Source organism: Gouania willdenowi, chromosome 17 (genome assembly GCF_900634775.1).
Source record: "Gouania willdenowi chromosome 17, fGouWil2.1, whole genome shotgun sequence".
NCBI classification, from domain to species: domain Eukaryota; kingdom Metazoa; phylum Chordata; class Actinopteri; order Blenniiformes; family Gobiesocidae; genus Gouania; species Gouania willdenowi.
In genome coordinates this window covers 25,118,927-25,141,812 of record NC_041060.1, presented here as the reverse complement: position 1 = coordinate 25,141,812, position 22,886 = coordinate 25,118,927, and the positions used below count along the sequence as shown (strand labels likewise).

Here is a 22,886-nt window from a genome sequence, read left to right as displayed (position 1 = left end):
GGAGGTTCTGAGCGGCCGTCTTCCTGCAGTGAACTCTTCCTCGAGATGAGATTTCACGGGAGTTACGAGGCTCCTGCCAAAAACAACCTTCAATGGAGACACGTTCAAAGTGCAATTATACTTTGTTGACATTTAGAAATATCACTTTTATTTTGCGAAAATCTGTAAAGGAAACTCAGCTAATGTCTACCACAATCTTTCATTTATCAACCAAATAATTTGGACGAAATCACTCATTTGAGACGATAAAACTACATAAAATCCACAAACTAGACTAGAAAATATTTTACAGATGGTCAAGAGCATTTCTCTGATTGCACAAAGGATTAAGATAATAAAGGCAACTTTGGTTAGTGTCATGTTTGAATGAACGTGGCATTAGGTGAAGCTGTAAAAACAATACAGGACTTGTTTTTTGTCTTGATGGTGGTTTCTATTACTATCTTTGGTGATTAGGTTTGTAGTCAGCAGCCTTGTTTCCTCTGATTGCCTCACATGTTATTAGGATTGTAGCAAAGCATATTCAGTTTGATGTTTTCGTCCCAGTGGCGTAGCAGCAGGAAAAGCTGTCTAGCTGCTCCTTTCAGCCCTGACAGGTCCACTCCCTCTGGCAGCTCCTGACCACGCAGCCAAAAGTCTGCTTTTGCAGCCACAAGCTCCCACTCCATGAAGTATCCGGCACATCGATGCTCCAGCCAGGCCAGAGCCACGGCTGTGGCCCAGCTGGAGCCCTCCAGGTCATCCTGGGCCAGCTGGTTACTCCCCTGGACCTCGGTTGTATCTGTTGCGAAGCCTTCGCAGACATCTGTCTCCGACCCACGACCACTGTCCACCTGGCCGTGGCTCTGGTTCTGAGAAGGGCCGATAGACACGTCCAAGGAGCCCTCTTCAGAACTTGGGAGGTCTGTGGGTGAGGTGATAGGGTCTCGATCAGACAGCTGTCTCTTACGAAACCTGTTCTCCAGTTTCAGGGGGTTGTCGCCTGGAGTGTGGTGAAAAGGAGGAGCAGCTGGTTTAACAAAAGAGCAGGCAGAGGGCGAAAATGTTACATGGTGACTCGTGGTTGCACTGAGAGGCCTGCCAGTAGTGGACAGAGATGGAGCGCTGGGAGACGTGCAGCGGAAAGCTGGACTCAGACTGCGGCGGTGAAGACTGTATGGTGAGGCTCTCTTTAGACGATCCAAAGGGATTTGGACACAGTCGGAGTAAATTTCTGAAAGCAGAAAGGCTCCTGATGCCAGCTGCAGACGCACCTAAGGGCACATCACAGACACAGTAGGGATTTATACACTATAAAGCAAACATTCACATAGTGCCACGTAAAGAGTAGCTAAATGACTGCTTTCTCCTGACCTACCACTAGGAGGTACATTTTTTTTAAAAATGCCTTGGTTATGGGCGGGGCTCCAAGAGTAGTTAAGACAGTTAAGTAGTAGTGATTCTTATCTGGTCCTGCTACCAGATAAGAATCAGGTAAATTCAGGTTTTTGTAATGTCTCTTGACTCCAAACTGGTTGATTTGTATCAATGGATATTAATAGATTCACTGGTGCCAGTCTTGACACATGAAGAAGCACTCCCAAAACTTTTCCAATGGTTTTGTTGGGGATCTTTTCTAGTTGGCTGGAATCCATCCTAATCTCCTTGTATTATTCAATGTTTAATACAGGCGATTACGCTTTCTTACAAAAAGTAAGGAAGTGGGTGTGGCTTATCGCCAGGCTACCTTGCTAGTGAGTTTGGTTGCAAACATTTGCTAAGCAGTCTGTCATTACTCAACAAGTCTTTACTTCTGAATATTATCCAAAGTGAACATCGCAGCCTCAGCTCCTGCAGTTCTATACGCGATAGTTGGATATGGATGACAAAAAGCATGGGATGTCCCAATATTACCAGCGGTACTTATTAGGTTTGTATGAATGATTAATTTCCATCCTCAGTTCGTGTCTGACCTTCTCTGTCATGTGTTGTGTGGTCAGAATGATAGAACTCACCAGTGGCAGATAATCTGGAGTGTTACCGTCTGCGTGTTTTTCAGTTTCTGCAGATAAACAATGTGACTTGAGAGGAACCTGCTTTCCAGATGAAAAAGAGGACCTCAGTTTGCCCAGTGGGAACCTACAATTTATTAGGAAAAAACATAACAAAATAGGATAAGTAGTTAATAAACACCACACGGAAAATAGAATAAACTAAACTAACACATCCTGAAACACATGCTGCAGTATCGTTTCTCACTTTTGCAACAACTTTAAAGACAAATGTTAGTTGTTTTTTTTTTTTAAGGTTTCCGTCCACTAACATTTTCCCACCATTTGGTGGATATCATGATTTTAATGTGACTGTTATTTACTTAGTGCCAAAGAAGCTCTCCATGGACTTGCTCTCAATGGATCGATGTGAACGAGTAGATGATCCAGCTGTTACTGTTGGAGTCGTAGAACCGTAGGCACTGCCTCCAACACCTGAAACAAGAACGAAAACAATAAACAGTTTTTAAAAAGGCCTATAAGTGTCTAAAAGTTACTATATTTATTCTGTATTGTGTAAAAATAAATGCATGTGTTACCAACTCATTCATTCATAGGCTGTTTGCATGTATTGAATCAACTTTTGTATTGCTGCTGTCCTGCATGTTTTAGATGACTTGTATTTTATCCCTCAGCTCTACTCTGCTTCACACTGATGCAGGGGAGCAGACAATCATTTTTGTCCTCACACAAAGACCCAGAGAAGACACTTTCCTTAGCAACACTTGGAATGTTGGAGACAGACTACAGGACTGTGCGTTTAGCCTTGTTTTAAATTTTTCTAGAATGCTGTAACATCCATATTCCTCCTCCTCTTCCTCCATGAAACTGACATTTTAGAAGAAGAGCCAGGAGATACTGTACCACTCCGTTCCCTATGCTCCCTTTTAACTTTTAACTCAGTGTCCAGCCCTTCTCCACTGTCAGAGGCTGATTTTAGGGCCCCTGCTTTTCTCTTTGTATTTATTGCCTCTGGGCTCCATCCTGAGAAAGCATGGCATCTCTTTCCATTGCTATGCTGACGACAGCCAAATAAATGTGCCGCTGAAATAGAAAAATGCTTTCTCTCTCATACCACTTCTGGCATGTCTTAAGGATATCAAAGCCTAGCCTTAAACTTTTTAAACTTCAATAAAACAGAAGTAGTGGTGTTTGGCCCCAGTGGTTCTTGTGATTGCCCTCCTTTTGACTTGGGCCCTTTGGCAAATTATGCAAAGCCAACAGTTTTAAGATGGACAGTGATTTTAATTTAGACCAGCAAATTAGTGCTGTTGTGAAATCTTCATATTAGGCAGCTGGCAAAGGTGAAGTCTTTCCTTTCACAACAGCACTTAGAAACAGTAATCCATGCCTTCATTACATCTCAGCTGGATTACTGTAATGTACTTTATTTTGGAGTCAGCCAGTCATCCCTCACACCTCTCCAGTTGGTGCAAAATGCAGCAGTTCGCCTCCTAACTGGAGTATGTAAGAGCGAGCATATAACCCCCATCCTGGCTTCCCTTCACTGGCTGCTTGTGCATTTTAGAATCTATTTAAAATTATTTTATTTGTTTTTAAGTTTTTAAATGGTCTCGCTCCACTTTACTTTTCTGAGTTCCTCCACCCCTACGTTTTATTTATTGCGTACAGCACTTTGTGCCAGGTCTTGCTGCCTTAAAGGGCAATATAAATAAAGTTGAGTTTTGACCTCTGACAGAGACAACGAGAACTTTCCTACATTGAGATAGCTGCAAGAAAAGAATCTAAGAAGTCCTCATCGTTCTTTGAAATTAGTTAAATAAATCTCTTTTTTTTAAAACAATGATATAATCACTCTCTAATATCCTCTCAAGAAACTGAACCACATCTGAGTGTGAATGTTCTTTCTCTCATTTGCTTGTTAAAATAATACGTTTAGAATTTTGACATTGTTAGGAAGCAACAGCTCCCTATTTAAAAAGTGAATTAGTGGTATTTTTCTTGTGCAGGTGAAAGTCATACACATGTTTCATTTGTTTTGTCAGACAATGTTCTGGTTTAAATAATTTGTGAAATTATTGTTTTGTTGTCATTTTAAATGGTTGAGTTTTGATTAAAAATGATAGGCAAAGATTGAGGAGATGGAGCCTCTGGCCTATAAAGCTGAGCAGAAAGTTAAGGTTGGGAAAGAAAAACAAAAAGGTTCCTTAGGAAGGCCACAGAGCTCTGCAGCACAACAGGACAATGAGCCATTTGAGCAGCTTTTTTCTGTCACAACATTTGCTTTGTAACAGACCTAATGTGTTCATTTACGGGCAGCGTGAAAAAAACCTTGCTGAAGTGTCAATTTAACTGTAATGTGAAATGTAACTTTCTTACACATCACATCCCAAGGAAAGCCTTGTTGTTCACCAATCTTTTTTTTTTTTTTTTTGCTTTGTCTCCACATGCTGTCAAAGGTCAACACTACAAGAAGTGCAATCTTTTTAAGACAGCTATGCATGTTTTGTTATTGCAATTAAATAAATTAATTTATTTTATTGCCTGATTATGAAACACTTTATTAAAGGGAGAGTATAAAAAGAGAGGGCTGTGTTACACCTCAGTGAGGGGGGAGGGAACAGGGAAGGGGGAGTCAGGGTAGAAAAATGAGTTACATCTAGTTGAGGAGGAAGGGAACAGGTAAAAAGGGAGTCAGGATAGGAAATGCAAGGGGTGGGGAAGAGTTGACTGTTTTAAAGTGAGAGTGAGATGTGATGTGCATACTGTGCTTTTGGTGTTGTGTAATCAGTTCAGCCAGTATTATGGTGGTGGCCATGAACAGAGGGAAGGTGTGAGTTTATACCTAAAACAGGTATTTGGGATCAACGTGTCTAAGGTTAAGCCCAGTATGAGTTTATCCCACTGCCCAAGAAATACCAGTGCATCCATGAAAAACGTTTGTGCAAGAACCGCTTCTGCGAACCTAAGCACCGCCCCGGGCCCGAAGATGCAGCCAGGCTGGCAGAAACAATGTGAGCCAAGGAGCCCCAGACCACCCTCCTATGACCAAGCTGCCACCCAGAGATCCCAGACCGAGAAGAAGCCACCGCCCCGCCCCCCCCCCCCCCCCCCCCCCCCACACACACACACACACCCCCGAGAACACCCCAAGGAGCCGAGGATCCAGCGCACCCCGTTACCGACCCCGACCTTAAGGCCCCCAACGCTAACCACCCACCTCCACCCAACCCCCCGAGGAAAGGGCCCAGAGAGCCCCCCTCCCGAAACCCTAGCGTAGGAGTAAAGGCCCACGCCCAGGAGACAGTCGGAACCACTCCAGACAGGCAGCCAGCGGGCACTCCCCGACGGGCCCAGAGTCAGCAGAAACCGGACCCCAGGCCAGAGGAACCGGAACAGAAGCAGCACCGGCAGCAGCCGCCTGGGGACCCAAGGGGATGCTATAAGTCTCCCCACCGGCCGAGCCTCCCAGAGCACCCTAGATCACCCCTCATAAACGTCGCTCGCACGATGGGCCTTAGTTATTGTCAAAGTCAGGACCTGTGCTGTGTACCCATCTAACCTCTGGAATCTTCTTTGGCGCCAAAAATTGTCCAAATGGTCAAAGCTTTCCCAAAATTCAGAATAAGAGCACAAACTTTCTAATCATTCAGATTTGTTTTTCAAAGGCAATTTCTTAACCCAGCCATAGTGGTCAGTCTTTGTTTTTGCTGACCGAACAGAGCTTATCACTTCTGTTTTTGTACGTCTTTTTTTAGCCATGTTTTTCTTGAACTTCTTAAACTTTATTTTTTGTAAATAATATATAACATAAATATTTTTGTACTTTGTTAAGTATACCACTTTCAAAAGAAAACCCTTGTTTTTATAACTGATTAATTTTTTTGTTTGCACATGCTGTCGAAGGTCAACACTATACTATACGTAGGGCAATCTTTTTGCGACAGAAATGCGTTGTTTATTATTGCAATTAAATGAATGTATTTTATTGCATAATTGTGACCATCACCAGCCCTGCCTAAGGAAGAGTAGGAAAAACTTTATTAAAGTGAGAATATTAAAGGAGAGGGCAGTGTTACATCTTGGTGAGGGGGAAGGGAACAGGAAAGAGGGAGTCAGAGTAGGACAATGGAAGGGGTGGGGAAGTAGACTATTTTAATTTTACGCTTTTGCACATGAAGGAAATATCAGATCCAGCTGCTGTGTGTGCTGTATACCAAACAGAGTCAGCCAACACTCAACCAGAGGACCAGAAGATATTCATCAGAGCACACGTCGAATCTCCACTTTTGGAAGATGAAAGAGTTGTGACAGCTCTCCATAAACCTCTTTACAATCCTGATTTGAATAGATCAAAACTGTGGGTGAACATGTACTGGGTGCCAGGTTTGCTGGTACCTCAGAGGTAAGAATTCATAAGTTTCAGACCTCTTGCTTTCTCTGATTGAGCGTTCAGCCATACTCACTGGAGTCCCAGGATGTTACGCTACATGGAGAGGTAGGAGTGTCATCTTTATCTGAGAGATACAAAAATTGCTTGTGACCTCCAGTCTTCAGAACAAAAATGGACGTTTGTGTCATTCTGACTCTACCTGTTGAGTTCCAGGCATCTTCCACGTCTTCACTGTCTCTGCTAGAGCGCCGTCGGCCCAGACCTATGGAGTAGGACCTTTGTCTCCTACTACCAGACAGAGAGTTCTGCCTGCTTCCCAGATGCATCCCTGCAGAAATAACAAAAGTAGGGTCAATGCCGACATCTGGGTTTCTTCTTGAAGTGTGTGGGGTTATAGTAATTTAAACCAACTCTCGGAGTAAATATGTGCATGGGTATTATTGTCTTTCGTGTTCAGCCCCGTTAAAGACACTCTGCAACCCAAGTCTGTCAAGATCTTTAACATAAGGCATTTGTTGAAAACCATTCAGTTTGCTGTAGTGTTTTGTTATAAGCTGAAGTATGTTTTTAGCCGCTGATCCCCTAACTCCTGTAGGTCAAAAGCTCTGGGGCTCTGTGGATCTTTGTTTGTCCACATTATTCCAAAATCGGTTGGATTGAAGATGGGGAATTTGGATGAAATGATCTTGTTGTGTTCCTCAAACACTTCCTAAACAATGTCGCTTCATCAATGTCAAGGTTTGTATTAAGGGTTTGGGCCAAATCACTGTAGTATAAAAGCTGAAGAATATTTCTAGATTTTTGCAATTCTCTTTAGAAGTCCGACTTAATTAATCACACCAAGTTATAACTTTATTTATGAGTTTTTTTTCTTTGTTTTTATCCTATTTAATTTTTTTTCATTTTTATGGTATTGAAAATAGTAAAGTGTTCAATTTAAAAGGTAATAGTTCTATTTAAGATATTTGCAAAAAAACAAAAATGTGTGGGGGGGAATAGACAAATAACTACAATAATATTCTGTAGCTTCCCCTGTCAAATAGTGTTATATATACATTGGTAGGCTACTTTAAGAAATGGTAAATGGACTTGATTTATGTAGCGTTTTATCCCTACACTGAAGTAGTCTCAAAGCTCTTTACATATCATCTCATTCACACACCAATGGGACTGAGCTGCCATGCGAGGTGCTAGTCGACCACTGAGAGCAACTTAGGGTTCAGTGTCTTGCCCAAGGACACTTAGACAGGTATAGACTGGGATCAAACCCAGGACCTTTTGATCAGAAGATTGACACCTTTACCACCTCAGCCACGGTTGCTCCAAGAAGTTCCAACACATCCTTTATACCCAATTAAGACCTGATTCGCTTTCAATTTTTGACAGAGACTTGATAACATAAACATGGTTAAACTTTTGACTGTGTGTGTGTGTGTGCGCGCATGCGTCACCTGTGTTTTGCACATCTGTATTGTCTGCTGAGCCTTTATTGGGGTTGCTGTCCGTGGTGGTGAAGGCTGTGTACATGCAGATGATGTTACAATGCTTGCTGGTCTGAATAGCCTTTGTACGATGACGTTTGGCTAAACCTGAGGAAACACAAAACAACTTTATCAGGTTGTCACTGACAGGACACCAGCATACCAAGTCGTCCAACTCGTAAAAAATGACAATTATCTATAGCTGCTTTAGAAATGTAGTCAGTATTCATTTGCATTTGAGTTACCAAGATGAACAAAATAGTCGTTTGAAGCAACACAGTAAAAATAGGTTTTATTTTTTTAATAGTAGCTGCTGTAAGGCTGAAAGTTGTGTTTTAGGGATCATTTCTTCTCAAAATGTTATAATAAAATAAGGACTATGGTTGAAATGATTAAAGTTTAAAACACAAAGGTTTTAAAAATAAATAAATCTGACGATAACAGTTTAGTAGTAAACCCTTAATCAGTAGGTTGTAATATCTACAGTTCTAACTTTATTCAATATATTCATTGTTTCTTAGGATTTATTAGCATCAACTCACTTTTTTCTGGAACAATCCAGTGTTTTTATTTAACTAAGAAATTAAAATGACCAAAAGAAGAAAAAAAATAATAATATTAATAAAATGAGCAAAGGAAAGCCGGGATGCAACAGTTTTTTTTTTTTTTTTTGTTTTGTTATGTTTTTTTAATCAGTGTAATTGGTGCATGTATGAATGTGTAAGTGTGTCTGTGAATCCTCACCATGTCCAGTGTCGCCCTCTTTTTCTGCCATTTTCTCAAAGTCCCTTATAACTGATCGAGCAGTGAGCTGATGAATAATCTGCTCCCAGGGTTTCTCTCCTCTTCCTTCCTCCCTTCCTTCTTCCATCACCTCCTCCTCCTCTTCCTCACACCAGAGCTGACTCAGGTCTACACCAGCCACCCAGGACATGGACCTGCCACTCAGGAGGCCATGGATCATTGACCTACACTGACCTGGTGGAGGATCCTCTACTGGCGCAGCCATGAAATGATACTCTGTGTCTGCAAAGCTGTCCCAGTCCATGGGGGATGCAGGGAACAGTCCATCTGAAGGTCAGAAAGTGAAAATGACATGATGGAGTTAAGAGAACAAACCTTGATCTTGCTTTCATGTTTCAGACGCTCACTAGAGTTGGTGAGAGTTTTGTGGGACAGTGTCCCTCCTGATGGGGCTTTGGTCTCCCCATCACTTTCATCCAGCCTCCCTCCCAGGGTTTGGTCAAAGGAAACTCTTTCCAGAGCTCTCCTCAGGCGATGCATCTCCAGTTCACCCTGAGGGGATGAAAAACTCCTCGCTGCCATTGTGGAACGAGCAAGATCTTTCTTCCTCCTTCGCAACTCCTCACCTCCATCCACATACCCAGTCTGGTTGTAAAGGAGGGAAAGCCACACGGATTCAAGGAAAGGTCGGTCTTTAACTTTTTTAAATATCTTTTCTCCTCATTGTCTAGGATATCAACACATCTCTTTCCTAGTCAGTTCTGGTCAGACTGCCTTAAAGCAGCAGCAAACTGAGATTTGAACATGTTTTGACTATCGCTATTAGCAACGCACCTTATCAGAGAGAGCACCAAACGGCAGCAGATTCTCGCAGGGACACATTCTCCCATTGTGGTCTTTGACAACAAACCCTAAGTCCGCATTTGACCAAACAAATCTAAGCTTGACTCCATCTCAGATCCTTCATTGAGAACCACCATAACACACACCATTAAGTACTACGACCATTGATATGTCAGACAAGCCACACGCCATCATTATCTCTTTTTCTCTGACTCGTTATCGAGCCATTTATCGATTAACAACTGAACATGTCCTCGAAATGTATTGGCTCAGAGCAAAAAAAAAAAATGGACTGTTAAAATTTACGGCGACTGCAAATCTGCAGTACTTGTTGGTCACTATACTGAAGGGAGGTTGAAAGAAATTCTTATGAGCAGCAATTTATTGTCAGAAAAAAAGAAGAAGAAAAAACCCATAAAATAGAAAAGAATATCAACAATGGGTACAAAATTAAAAGAGGAACTAACCCAAAACCCCTTTTTTTCTGCCAAATCCAAACGTATTTGTATATGTTGTGTTGTTGATGTATTTTTGTTGTTTCAATTTTTGGCATATTTTTTTGATTTTATGGGTGACTGTCCTCTATGGGTTGAAACCTGGCTAATACGATCACAATTTTTCGGTTTGTGACGTTTTGGTGGTTTCTTACACCACCCCTCCTATAGAAACTAGCATCTGTCGATTCTGCAATCTGTGGTGAGTAGGTTGGATTGAGAGAATTATGAATAGAGAGGTATAGTAGGTACTGAGTAGGTAGTTAGCATAGCTTCTATGTAAATTTTATACTATAAACTGGGTGTGTCCTAACTGCACTGGAATCCCCGCCCATAATAAATAGCATACATAAGTCAGTGAATTGGATTTATTAAAATAGATTTGAATGTAGCATCAGCAATATTAATACTGAACTCCTGAGGTGGTTGGCGATACGAGAACCATATTTTGCCATATTAGCAAGTAGGGATGTAACGATTAATCGTAAGGCAGTTAAAAATCGATTCATAGGTCTCAAGGTTCACATCGATGCTGTGAAAATTAAATCGCAGGACTTTTTTTAACCAGCAGAGGGCGCTATCCAGAAGTCATGGCGGCGAGCGAAATCTGCTACTACTTTCTTTCTGGCCGCCTTCTACTCTTAAACATGTTCATAAATGATTCCTTACCCCTTTAGCACCAAAAGAATATCTGTAATATTACGTCAATATCTGTAAAAGTCACGTTTTTCTATTACCTCTGTCTGCTAGCATAGCATCTCTTCTTCACTGCACTTAGCTGCATGCCAGCGCCCTCTGCTGGTCCAAACAAATATCTGGCGCAAATACAGTGCAGACTGTTTTTTTTTTTAAGTCCAATTGTTAAGTCACAAAATACATTTTCAGTTGCACTTTTAAAAAGAAAAAGAACTATTATGCAGTTTTGAATTGTTTACTATGGAACCAGAATTTAAATGAATAGGCTTCTTCATTTGTATTATTCCTTTATTTATTTCATTCAAGATTTATTTTTAGTTAAATTGCATTGTTTTGAATAGTTTATCAAGGGATTATTTTGACAATGAAAAATAAAAGGAAAATAGTACAGTATTTTCCATTGAATATTTTTCAATCATTTAAGTACAGTCCCGTTTTGTAAAATGATTCGTGAGAGAATCGTATCGTGAACCCAGTATCGTGAATCGAATCGTATCGGGAGTTGAGTGAATCGTTACATCCCTATTAGCAAGCAACTTCTATAGCTGAAAAACATCCATGGTGGTCTGACCTTATTCGTTACATTCTCAGCGGTCTCAGCTGAGAGGTTTTGCTCCCATGTTGTGTCAGCCCAGCGAGACAATGACGACCTCTGCTCTGGTGGGACCACCTTCTCCAGGCCTTGGGGCAAAGACCCAGTGTCCAAGACTGCAGCAGAGGAGCGTTGCTTAGGCAGAAAAGCCCCACCAGCAGAGTGTGAGTTTGAGGCCTGTAAGTGGGAGTGGGTTCGCGTTTGCAGACTTTGCTCACTGCTAAGAGAGCAGCGAGTCAGGACATACTGCTCTTGGATGTAAGAAGTCTCCTGGATCCTCCTCCGAACATCACTGGACCAGTCTAGCTTCACTCCTGAAGTAGAGAAACGTTTAGATGTTAAGCTTTCTGCTTGAAAGTGCTCCTTTGGAAAGACTTTGCCTCTATGAGAAGAGTCAGACCTGGACTGGTAGAAGGCTCTGTGTCTATTGCACAGGAGAATTCTGTGGAAATTTCTCTGGAGATTTCCCTCAGAGCCTCCTCCAAATCTCCACCATCCACAGATGTTACCACAGGCATGAGCTCTGAGCCCGGAGGGGAGAGCTCATCATTGGATTGGCCAAAAACCGAACCAGTGGAGCCACTATGTTGACCTTTATAACTCTGAGTTTGAGGCTATACAATACAAAATGTGGATTAATTATTGGTCACACACACACTGATGTTAGCTGGTCACTTTAGTGAATACCTCTGTATTTTCTTCTTTAAAAAACGTCATGTCATAGAGTGTGCAATATCCAATGAGGCGATCACCAGGGTAAAGTGGAGCGATGTCATTGGGTGAAAGAAGAGCCTCCATGTGTTCTGGCAGGTACCAGTCGATGCGTACGTCGGTCAGCACAGGTTCAAAAGCCTTTTTTAGTGACTTGATTAACTGCAGAAAAAGAAGGAAAATTGGTTGCATCACACGGCAAAGCGGCTAAAAATGTATATGAAAACAAGTATTCTGCAGCAACAATGTTTTGTATCGTTTTCTGGAATGGCATTTTTCTGTGGAGGAACCTTTGTTCATTTGGTAGCAATTTTATTCAAGCACATTTAATTTCATACACAACATTCCTGGAACTGCTACTTAAGCATTACAAATGAAACTCTGGTCATAATAAAAAGATAGAATATAAATAAATAGGTGTGTGCAATACACACTGCCAGTTTTGAAGTCATGGGATACTTTAAACTCATGTTTCTTCATATAACATTGTAAATACCACTAATTAGATTGAGTTTTTTTTTCCAGTAAGAGCTTGCTATAGATACTTATTATTCAATAGCAGATGGAATAACATAAACAAAGTAAATGTAAGCACCTAGGTTTACAGGTTTGTGTAGTGCTGTTATATGCAATGTACAGTATGTGGGTGGACCTGATGAATAAACCACAGGAGAATATGAGCTTTGAGCTTGAATGCAATAAATGGTGACTTGTGTTTGATATTGTTTGTATTAGCTCTACATATGAATAAAGATCAATCAATAAAATTGATTCCTGAGGCTTAGAGCTGCATCTTGTGAGAGAAATGATTAGTATCCTTTCAAAACAGTAGAAAAACAACAAAGTTATGCAACAATTACATGTGGAAGTGTGTGTGTGTTTTTTTTTTAATCTTTTTATTATTTTATTTTTGTAATGGTTTTTTTTTTGGTTAAGGCCACTTGAGACTAAACAGGGCCTTACAGTATGTGGCCCCTGAACTAGAATGAATTGAATGACAAACTTATATAAGCATTGTATAGCAGTAATTTGAAATTTTTAATGTTTTCAACTTGCATTTTTAGGACATAAATTTGACAAAAGCTGTTTAGCTTTGGACTAAAATTTCTCCAGTAGGTGGTAGTGTTTCTTTGCATCAAACCTTTGGCTGCAGTCTCTCCTCAATATCCAAGAACTCTGTAATGCCTCCTGACAGTTTGGCCACACCCATTAGGAGTCTCCTGCAGGCTCTGGGACCCAGACCTAATCCAAAGCATCTACAAGCAGGGAAACAGTGTGTGTTACAGTGTTGTACACAAAAGGAGAAGATATAACCATTAGTGTTAGTATTAGGCTCCATAAAATCAACATATGTTTGTCAGAGAGGGTAAAAGAAGCAGCAGAAAAAAAATTACCCACTGTGCTCTTTTGTTTTAATGCACACCTCTATGCCTGTAATTTACAGAAGGACAGAATATGGTGGATAAAGTCAGTCCAGCAGGAGAATACTGATGATGCTTAAATTGAGTTATTCAACAGTGAGCTGGAGGGGCGTGGCTCTCACTGCAGTAGAAAGCACTTAAGAAGATTAGTGGGCGGTGCTGATGAAGACTTCACCCTCTCCTTTCCTTTCCTCGCAGTGCACTGCTTATTTTTATGCATCCTAGTATTTAACCACCTTTTATCCCAGGTTACATTTATACTTCACCCTGATCTTTCTTTGTGCAATTCACAGTTCACATACCTGCCAGCACACATGTTCCTCCGCACCAGCTCTAAGACTTTAGCCACATTGCTGATGGTTCCATCTGTAACAATGAAGACCTGCCGAGGATGCGAGCGCTGCATGGGCTGCTGGTACAGCCAGGACAGTGCACCGAGCAGGTTGGTCCCTCTCATGTCTGCTCTCATCCTCTGGATGTAGTCATTGGCCTGCATTAGAGTTACCTATAGGCGACACCAAATACTCCGTAAATGGGGGTCGAGGCAAACAGCATCCTGTCCACCTGCTCTGTCTACGCAAACATTCCTTGTTGTTAAGATAAATTAGCTGTTTGCTGTCAGATTTCCTCAGGTTGTTAGCACACACCGCAAAGAGTTAATACTGAGAATCAACATGTCCGGCTGGACAGGACATCCTCTGCCTCTGTGAAAATGCATGAAAGGCCACCATATGGTGCAAAGACTTGCTTGTCCTCACAGGCCCTGCTCTGGATAAAACCCAATACTTTGCTGCTAAGGCAACCCATGGAACTGACCTATTGCCTGATTAAAAAGATGACTAAAGCCGACACCTGCATTGTTGAAAAAACACCAGAGTGGAGGAAATGATACCCAAAAGCTCCCAGCATTTTCTTTGCTTGAATGTTTACAGTATATGTCCTATATGCAGAGGTGACAAGTAACATAATACAAATACTTATTTACTGTACTTTAGTAGTTTTTTTCTGGGACCTGAACTTTACTTGGGTATTGATTTTTTTGGCGACTTTTTACCTTTATTTCTCACTGTTTTTGACAAATATCTGTACTTTCTATGACACATCGTAAAATGATGCAAGGTTTGTGAATGTTAAACTTAAAACTGCTCTAATTTTAATTGAGCATTTGCAATTTTATTTCTTGACAGATTTTATTTACCCAATTTATTTATTATGAGTGCTACTTACTCTAGGTGTTCAAAGGTAACAGATTTAAGTTGTTTCCATGTACCAGTTTTCTACAACTTCTTATTATTGGAGGGACATTCATTTTACTTTATACTTTTTTACTTAAGTACATTTAGTAGTGTGTACTTTTATACTTTTACTCAAATAAGGGAGCAACTTCAATACTTTTACTTTTACCAGAGTTATTTTTTATTCAAATATCTATAATTTTACTTGAGTACTAAAGACTAGTACTTTTGCCACCTCAGTCTATATCTGACTTTTTTTTCCGAGAATCATAAAGATACATCGGGTTTGAACAAATGCCACAGGGTAAAACTAACATCAGTGCAGAGCTTGCTGGAGGAGAACAGAGGTTTGATGGTTGTACCAAAGCCAACAATGTTGAGCATTGTGCCAGGAGGTAAACTCTTCAAAGCTACCACCATGGCCTCCTGTAAGAACAACAAAAAGAGAGATAAATGAAATTAATAAGTGGGATAATGAAAACCTAGCAGTGTTTTTCCACAGGTAATCATTGCTCACTTTTACACGGTGGATGTTGGTGCCGCTCATGCTGCCGCTGCGATCGATGAGAAACAGAAGCTCTCGTGTGGCTTTGTGCAGCTCCACAGGTTCACACAGCAAGTCAGGACAAAAGTTGAGCATTAGGACAGGACTATTGAGGATGTCCTTGTGGTGTCGCCTCCTTACAAACTCAAGCTGCATGGTAAACATCAGCAGAAGAATTTTCAGTAACTTACTTGAAGTTTTATACATAAAGACTGACATTATGCTGTCATTATTTTGACATGACACCTGATTTTAGCATGAATAAGGTGTCATGAAGGCTGTCATTAAATGTTGTTTGTTACCCTAACCCTAGCCCTTCGTTATCCTAAACCCTAACCCTACCTAAAGGCGGGCATACACTGTGCGATTTTTTCAATTGTTGCACTGAGCTCCAGCTGAAATTGTGCAACGAAATTGCAGTCCGAATGTTTGCAGCTCACTATTCATGTTCTCACACTACACGGACTGACACTCTGACACGACCTGACTGCTCACACTGTACGTCCATACTCGACACGTCGGGGTCTTGTTTCTGCAAATGCTACGTAAAAATTAGAAGAAGAAGAACAACTCTAAAGCATCACCATTAAAAGAGAAGAAGAAGAACCCAAAAGTGGAGAGACCCTTGCAAATCTCAACAAAAAGCTTCAAAAAAAAAAAAAAGGTGGCAATGTGATGGACCAGGAACTGGCTGGACAGATGTGGGCAGTACGGTCTGTCAATTTTACAGTGTTCCAACGTGTGAGAGTTTGAAGTAAGCCGGTCTGCGGCACTGCTTCAACAGTGTGATACCTTCACGAGGGGCGACCAGGATTTCAAACATGTTTTATTTTCTTATGACCATATGATTGCTGATTGGGAGCAGGTCGTGAGGTGTTAATCGCTTCTCGTAACCCCTTGTATACTACTCAATGCACGAGACACGATCTAGCAGAAAGTCGGCCCAATCCGAAAAATAGACGCACGAGTGGCAAATTGGCTCAAAATGGGTCAAAAATCGTACAGTGTATGTCCGCCTTAACCCCACTAGATCCTTCCACCTAACCCCACCTAAAAATGCCAACATAGCTCCAAGGATGTCATAATTTAGCGACACCTTATTCATGCTAATAATGACAACGTAATCTCAGCATTATGTATAAAACTTCAAGTAACGTGTTACCAAATTTTCATCTGAACATCAAAAATGCTACTTTTTTATTGTTGCCCACATTAGATTTAAATACTTTATAATTCATGAATATGAATAACATAAAAAGGTATATTACAAATATAAAAATATAATCCAGCACAAGCAACTCGCCATTTAAGTGTTAATGTTCTGACTGACCTTTCTCTCAGGATCAGAGTCCTTTCGGGTGGATCTGATAAAATCACGACGGGCACAGATTTGCTGCTCATACTGGTAGAAAGAGAGTCGTCCTCTCTCTAAGATGACCAGTGGGCTGTGAGGTTCTATGAGGATGAAACTTTTTTAAATCAAAGATTCCTAAAAGCCGACTTTAAAAGCATGATTCGTGATTGCTCACCGCTGAGGTGCAAAATTATCTCAATATGCCTGTCGTACGGATGCTCTTGAGCCAATGTGATGTAGGTGGAGGAGGCACTTTGGGCACTGGGATCTGCATCGGCCCTCAGAGCATGAGTGGGGCTCTCTAGTCCTGAAGGATTCGTTCAGAGAAATAACAGCACTCCAATTTGTTCAAATATAATGACAATTTATCATCACTCCTTGTACATGATTATTGCAGTATATTTTTTGGGACGTCTCCACATCTATGTCACACAATCATAAGGCTATTTTTTTCTTTACAAAATTTTCCACAACTTATATTTTCCTGAGTCACTGAATTCAGTACCAGCCAGCAGACAGGCTCCTCTGACCAGCAGCTGGAAGTTGAGTTCATAAGGTTGAAGGTTGGAGGCTGGATTGGTGAAGATGGCATAGGCACAGCGCTGTCCCGGGTCTATTGTCCGATCTGGTTTTCCTGAGGTGGCACCAAAACAACTTGTTGCCCTATAAAGGAACGCAGTAAATCCAAAAGCCTCAAACATATAAGGGGTAGAAAAGTTCGGTTAAAATATCATCACGTCACACACTAAAAATGGATGAAAACTATATAGCAGTCAGTCATATATTTTCTGTGCATACAGAGCATCAAATATATGGCGCTATATGTGTTTAGTCATGCATACCCTGCATCGCCTGCTTTCAGCCCATTTTCATTCTTGCTTAGAGTCATCTGCTCATTGACGATGGGCGTAAGCAGAGTTGGGTAAACAATGCGGATCGCTCCGTTTTCTATGGTGGGGAGTTCAAGTGTGGTGCTGATGATGATGGACACTATGTCCCTGGGGCCAATGATGCCTGTGCCCACAATGAAGGTGGTTCTTTCCAAGTCCTCATCCAAGATAAGATGTCCTTAAGACAAGCATCACCGGAAACATACATTAGAAAACATATACATATACATTTTCCATCTGGAAAGAAGAATAATGATGAGCTTTGTTTGGTACAAAAGGAACTTGAGCCATTGTGTTTAGTAAAGCATAGACAGTAGAGGAGAATCCCAATGATCAATCTCTGCTCTCTGTAACCATATCAATTACATTAAATCAGATTATGCTTTGAGTTTGTTGATCAATGGCAACTGGAAGCAAAAAGTCTCCTCAGCATGTAGCTTCCTCACCATTGGTGCACTGCATGTCAAGGCTGGAGTTCCCACAGCAGCCCCACTCACGGCCGTTTTCACAGAGACCCTCCAAACCAGCTCCAGGACAGCAATCCAGGCAGCACTCCTTTAGATTCCCTCGGCTCTGGATTTGGACCCCCATCAATCGGCCAGCGATCACAGCTTCAAAGCCAACCACAACCTCCTTTTCCCCAAGAGGGTACACAAACACACCTGGAGGAAGGATTGCAGAAGCAAATAAGTGTTAGAAACTATCAGATATTTCTTTAACACGGGGCCCAAATGTGTAGATTTTTTGTGCGCCTCTCCAAAGACAACACACAAATTTGCCCCAAAAACAAAATCATCATTATTACACAAAATGACCCAAAGGGCCTATGTTACAAATCTAGATTGGAATAATCTCCTTTAGCTGGCTTCAACTAACCTGTGGAGTGTGATAAGTGAGGAGACGAGAGACGGCGATGTGTCCCCGATCACTTTACTCTCCACTTGAACATGTCAGGCAGACTCGGTAGCGAGAGAGGTAAGATACTTCACACACGTAAACCCGGAAACACCAAAACATAACATCCCTCCCATAAAGGTACAGTCCTTTGGTGAATGTCTCTATAGTCTTACTTGTGGGTCACCACACAAGCCCCCCAAGAATTCACCCCTAAAAACAGGCAGACCAAACAGGTACTCAAAGAAAACAAAAGACACAACAAACTAGTGCAAAACAAAACAATACAGCACTTAACAGTCCCAGAGAAATTAGTGCTTAGGGGGGACGGACTGGGTGGCCATAACGGCTGCACTTAGCCGGAGAGGGGCAATGGGCAAGGGTGGCCGCAGGGGAGCGCCCCCGCCGTGGGGCTTGGGCCAGTAGAAGTGGTCCGCCAACATCCACATGAGCAGGCTTGAGACGATCTATAGCCACCCGCTCATGTTTGCCCCCCATATCCACAACTAATTTCTTAGACCCCCCCACCAGGACACGGAAAGGCCCATCGTAGGGAGGTCGTAGCGGGCTACAATGGCCATTGTGGCGGATGAAAACCTACTTCGCTGATGGCAAAGCCTTGGGAACGTAGGACTGGGGGAGGCCATGGTGAGACGTTGGAATGGGGACGAAAGCGACAGCAGACCAAAGCTCTGATGTGAACTACGGACCCCGGTCCAAGGAAAGGTCAGACGGCGTACCGAAGCGGGCAAGCCATGATGAATGCCCGGGCCACCTTGGCTGTCATAGAGGAGGACAGGCGAACAACTTCTGGCCACTTGGTGGTTCTGTCCACCATGGTCAGGAGGTAGGTGTAACCACGGGAGGAGGGAAGTGGGCCAACCAGGTCCACATTGACAAGTGCATGGGCTGTTGGAGCGGCGCACGATGCCAAGATGCTCCATGGTGGCAAACTCCTTCCTGGCAATTGCGAGCTTGGCAGAGTTGAGCTGCCGGGCTCGAGCGTAGACTGGGGGCCCGCCATGGTGATGTAGTGCTCCACACCAATTTTAGCCACCACTGACGAAAACGTGGGCGTGGTGATGTCTGAGAATTTAGCAAGCAGGCGTTGATACAGGTCCCTGGCAGCCAGCGTGTTTGACAAAGCGCCCCACCCCTTCCCCCAGCATGGAGGGGTAGGAAGCAAAAGAGAGGGTGTACATCAGGTGGCAGTTTGAAACATCCACCAACAGTCTGTAAGTAAAGAGGACACGGCGGCCACGACGACGTCCCAGCTGAAACGCCGCCCGCCAAAACACACTTCCACATACCTCGTGCCTTAGGTACGAATGGGCGTGCCCATCGTGTAACAGACACGAGCACACAGTCACAACCCAGTGCTCCAGCAGCAACACACACATATCCATCCATCCATCCATCCATCCATCCATCAGTCCATCCATCCATCCATCCATCCATCCATCCATCCATTTTCAGAGTTGCTTTGTCAGCACACAAAAAAACACATTACATTTCCTCACTCACTTTCGTATTTCTCCCACATCATTCATTTATTTCACTCATCTCTGTTTTCCCAAACTGTTCACATGATCAGCGATGGCTGCACATTTGACTGCTCTGTTTTATCTGCATATATATTCTCATATCTTCATATATTACACATCCTTACCGGTAAGTTACCGGTAACATGACGGCTCTGAGCACTTACAAATGGAGACGGAGCGGAGTCATCCCTGTGTTTATGTAGAGCATTAGCGCAGGTTGTGGCATCGTGTGATTATGGGTTATTTTGAATTATTATTAATGACTTTTTTGCGGGGATTGTTTTAGGATTTCCTTTGGAAAACGTAGGAAGAGAGACCAAATATAGGACGTGACGGCGCGACTGTCAGTAGTGACAGGGCAGCGCCACATCGTCACGGCATTGGAGGTTGAAGTATTCTGTCCAATCAGCGACCAACGGTTTCGCCAGCATGACGTTGTTCAGAAGGTTTGGTGCGCTTGGCAAACAGAATGTGTGAAAGCGGACCGGACCAAATTAAAATGCAACAATGTTGCAGATTCACCGCCTGAATAGCACCGAGTCCACTAGACTATATGTGTGAAAGCACCCTTATACTCATACTGTGTATAGAATAACAGTGGTGCTCCACAGGACACAGTCCTTTTCCCACAAGAGTTCTATACTTAAAAAAGAGCTCTCTTTGTTTGTAGTTTAGGGCATACAAAATATTTTAGTAAAGCTACTTATTTCACACTGAAGTCCATGTCTCTGTGAGTTTTATAGTGTACTGTGTGCTTTAAATCTGCTCAGTGTCTTTTCCCTGCTCACCTTCTACAGAATCCACACCAGAATTAGCATAAGTCAGCTGTGCATTGATGCCCATGGAGCAGCCGTTTGCACATGACTTAATGCAGGAGGCCTTAAGTAGCAGTGGTTCCCATGTAGAGCGGTTTCTCAGCCCCACCATTGTCCAAGCACCAAAGGTCCCTCGTCTGAGTGCACACAAACAAATATACATCAGTCATTGTTTTGTGCATCGGTTTTAATGCGATTATAATGAACACAATTCTTATTTTCCAAGTTTGTAATCAAATAATTTTCTAAAGTAAATGAATAGAATACCTTATTACGTTTACAGCAGTCAGATGTTTATTTATGTTTGAACATCTGTGATTGACTGTATAACAAGCTCTCACCTGACATCAAGCTCCTAGCAACCAGCCTTTGAAAGAGTGCGATAAACAGGATGGGTCAATCATTAACACGGCAGGTCAAGGCTTATTACCCTGTGCCTCACACCCAGCACCTGTAATCAACCGTCTGCCTGTATGGAAATTTGCATTTATTGGCAACTCTGGTCTTTCCTACTTAAGTCTTATCTTGCTCTGAGGAGTCGGGGGGAGTGTGTGCCTTTGTTTTTATCCTAGCTGTGATAATGAATGAGCAGCTGATGCTTGATTTTCCCCCTTAGTTTCCATTTACACAGCTCTGCCTGGGCCCAATATTTCTTCATGACTGACCACTTAATAACTTTAAGTGCAACAGGTGCTTTCTCTCGCTCCCTCTTTGTGTGTGTGTGTGTGTGTGTGTGTGTGTGTGTGTGTGTGTGTGTGAACACGTGTCTGAGTGTGTTTGCCGTGATCCAGGTAATGGTCTTTTCACATCTCCCTTTGTAACGAGATCAACAGCCTCCATCTGGCTACTGTGCTCACAGCACATAACAACTAAATGCCTGGTTTGTTCACGTGCACGGCAGAAAAGGCCTAACACTCCATGCATGTTACTTAAACTCACAGTTCTACAAAAAGTGAGGGAGTTTAGTTTTTGAGGAATAGTTTGACCTGAAATGTATCATGTCAAGATAAATGTGTGCACAAATGGTGAGATAAATTAAAGGAAGTTACCTAACATTCAAATTCTGGATATTATAAATCACCACAAACTATAAAACTAATATTTATATATTTTGCTTCCATTTGGAGATTTGTGCAAATTTGTCTATTTATTTATTAATTTATTTACTTACCTATTTATTGATTTATTGTACTTGTTTATGTATCTATTTAAATGTATAAAGTGGGGGGTGTGGGTTTTAAATTTCCCCTCAAAAGTCTCACAATATATGATCTTCATTTTCTGCAGGAGCAGAGCTGGCCAAGTTTTGATTCCAGGAATCACTGCAGTCCTCTGATATCAGCCGTTAGCTTGAGTTAGTGAGTAAAATCATAGGGATGGGAATCACTTACTTGGTGCAGTGTCTGACGATCAGTCTCTCTGTGCAGCCTCTGCATCACTCCGCCACCACATCTGCTGCAGCTTTCCAAGTGATACAGCATCAGGAGTTTTTTTTTTCTGGAATCAGGACTGGACTCCCCTCCTCTTCTCTTCCTCTCTTTCCCTCCCTCTCTCTCACACACAGACTCTCTCTCTCTCTCTTCACAAAGCCATGAGTTGCTCTGAAAATACAGTTATATATTAAACATGCAGTGCGTGCTGGACCTATAATGGTAAAATCAGCATCCAGTCATATAATACAGTTCAATATATTATTATAAGATAGGTTTCAATGTTGTGTAATTTTCATGCATGTATAGGGTGAAATGTCCCAATAATCATACGACTCTTGCTAATCTTAAGCATGCACGTCATCTACACAATGTTACAACTCCAACTTGATGTCATCATCTGCTTACCTGTTCCTACTTTCCCCTGATCAGAAACTATGGACCTGCAGTCCTGGCACCAGCTACAACAACAACACAGCCCAATAAATGAGGCACAGCCTGCTTTTCATCCAGACAATTGGCGGTGATGTTAGCAGCACCATAATTCATGGTTAGTGGCTTGGCTGGAGAGACAGAGGTGGGAGGAGGGAGGTGATGGGCTCTGCTTCTCCCTATAGGTCCATCAGAGTCAGATATAGCAACAGGCCAGGGAGGAGAGGTAACATGTAACAAAGTACAAATACTTTCTTACTGTATTTAAGTAGTTTTTCAGGTATCTGTACTTTACAATTGAGTATTTATTTATTTATTTATTTGGCGACTTTTTACTTTTACTCCTTACTTTTTTAAACAAATATCTGTACTTTCACCTCCT

General features: G+C 42.1%; 1 protein-coding gene across 2 annotated transcripts; it reads right to left on the bottom strand.

Moving 5' to 3' along the window:
- Nucleotides 1-296: 296 nt before the first annotated feature.
- Nucleotides 297-22,587, bottom strand: vwa5b2 (von Willebrand factor A domain containing 5B2). 2 transcript variants are annotated; one of them, XM_028473640.1, is made up of 23 exons: nt 22,481-22,587; nt 22,034-22,243; nt 20,616-20,779; nt 17,836-18,051; nt 17,342-17,567; nt 17,005-17,162; nt 16,675-16,806; nt 16,476-16,600; nt 15,119-15,295; nt 14,917-15,027; nt 13,669-13,871; nt 13,087-13,201; nt 11,922-12,107; nt 11,635-11,848; nt 11,214-11,548; nt 9,017-9,254; nt 8,610-8,936; nt 7,836-7,973; nt 6,584-6,712; nt 6,458-6,508; nt 2,354-2,465; nt 1,995-2,118; nt 297-1,253 (listed from the first exon to the last, which is right to left on the bottom strand). In XM_028473640.1, the coding sequence occupies exons 3-23, from the start codon at nt 20,752-20,754 to the stop codon at nt 492-494; spliced, it is 4,218 nt and encodes a 1,405-aa protein (XP_028329441.1). In that variant the 5' UTR covers nt 20,755-20,779; nt 22,034-22,243; nt 22,481-22,587; the 3' UTR covers nt 297-491. The 2 variants fall into 2 exon arrangements, with proteins under 2 accessions (XP_028329441.1, XP_028329442.1); XM_028473641.1 differs by lacking the exon at nt 6,458-6,508.
- Between the last annotated feature and the right edge of the window lie 299 nt (nt 22,588-22,886).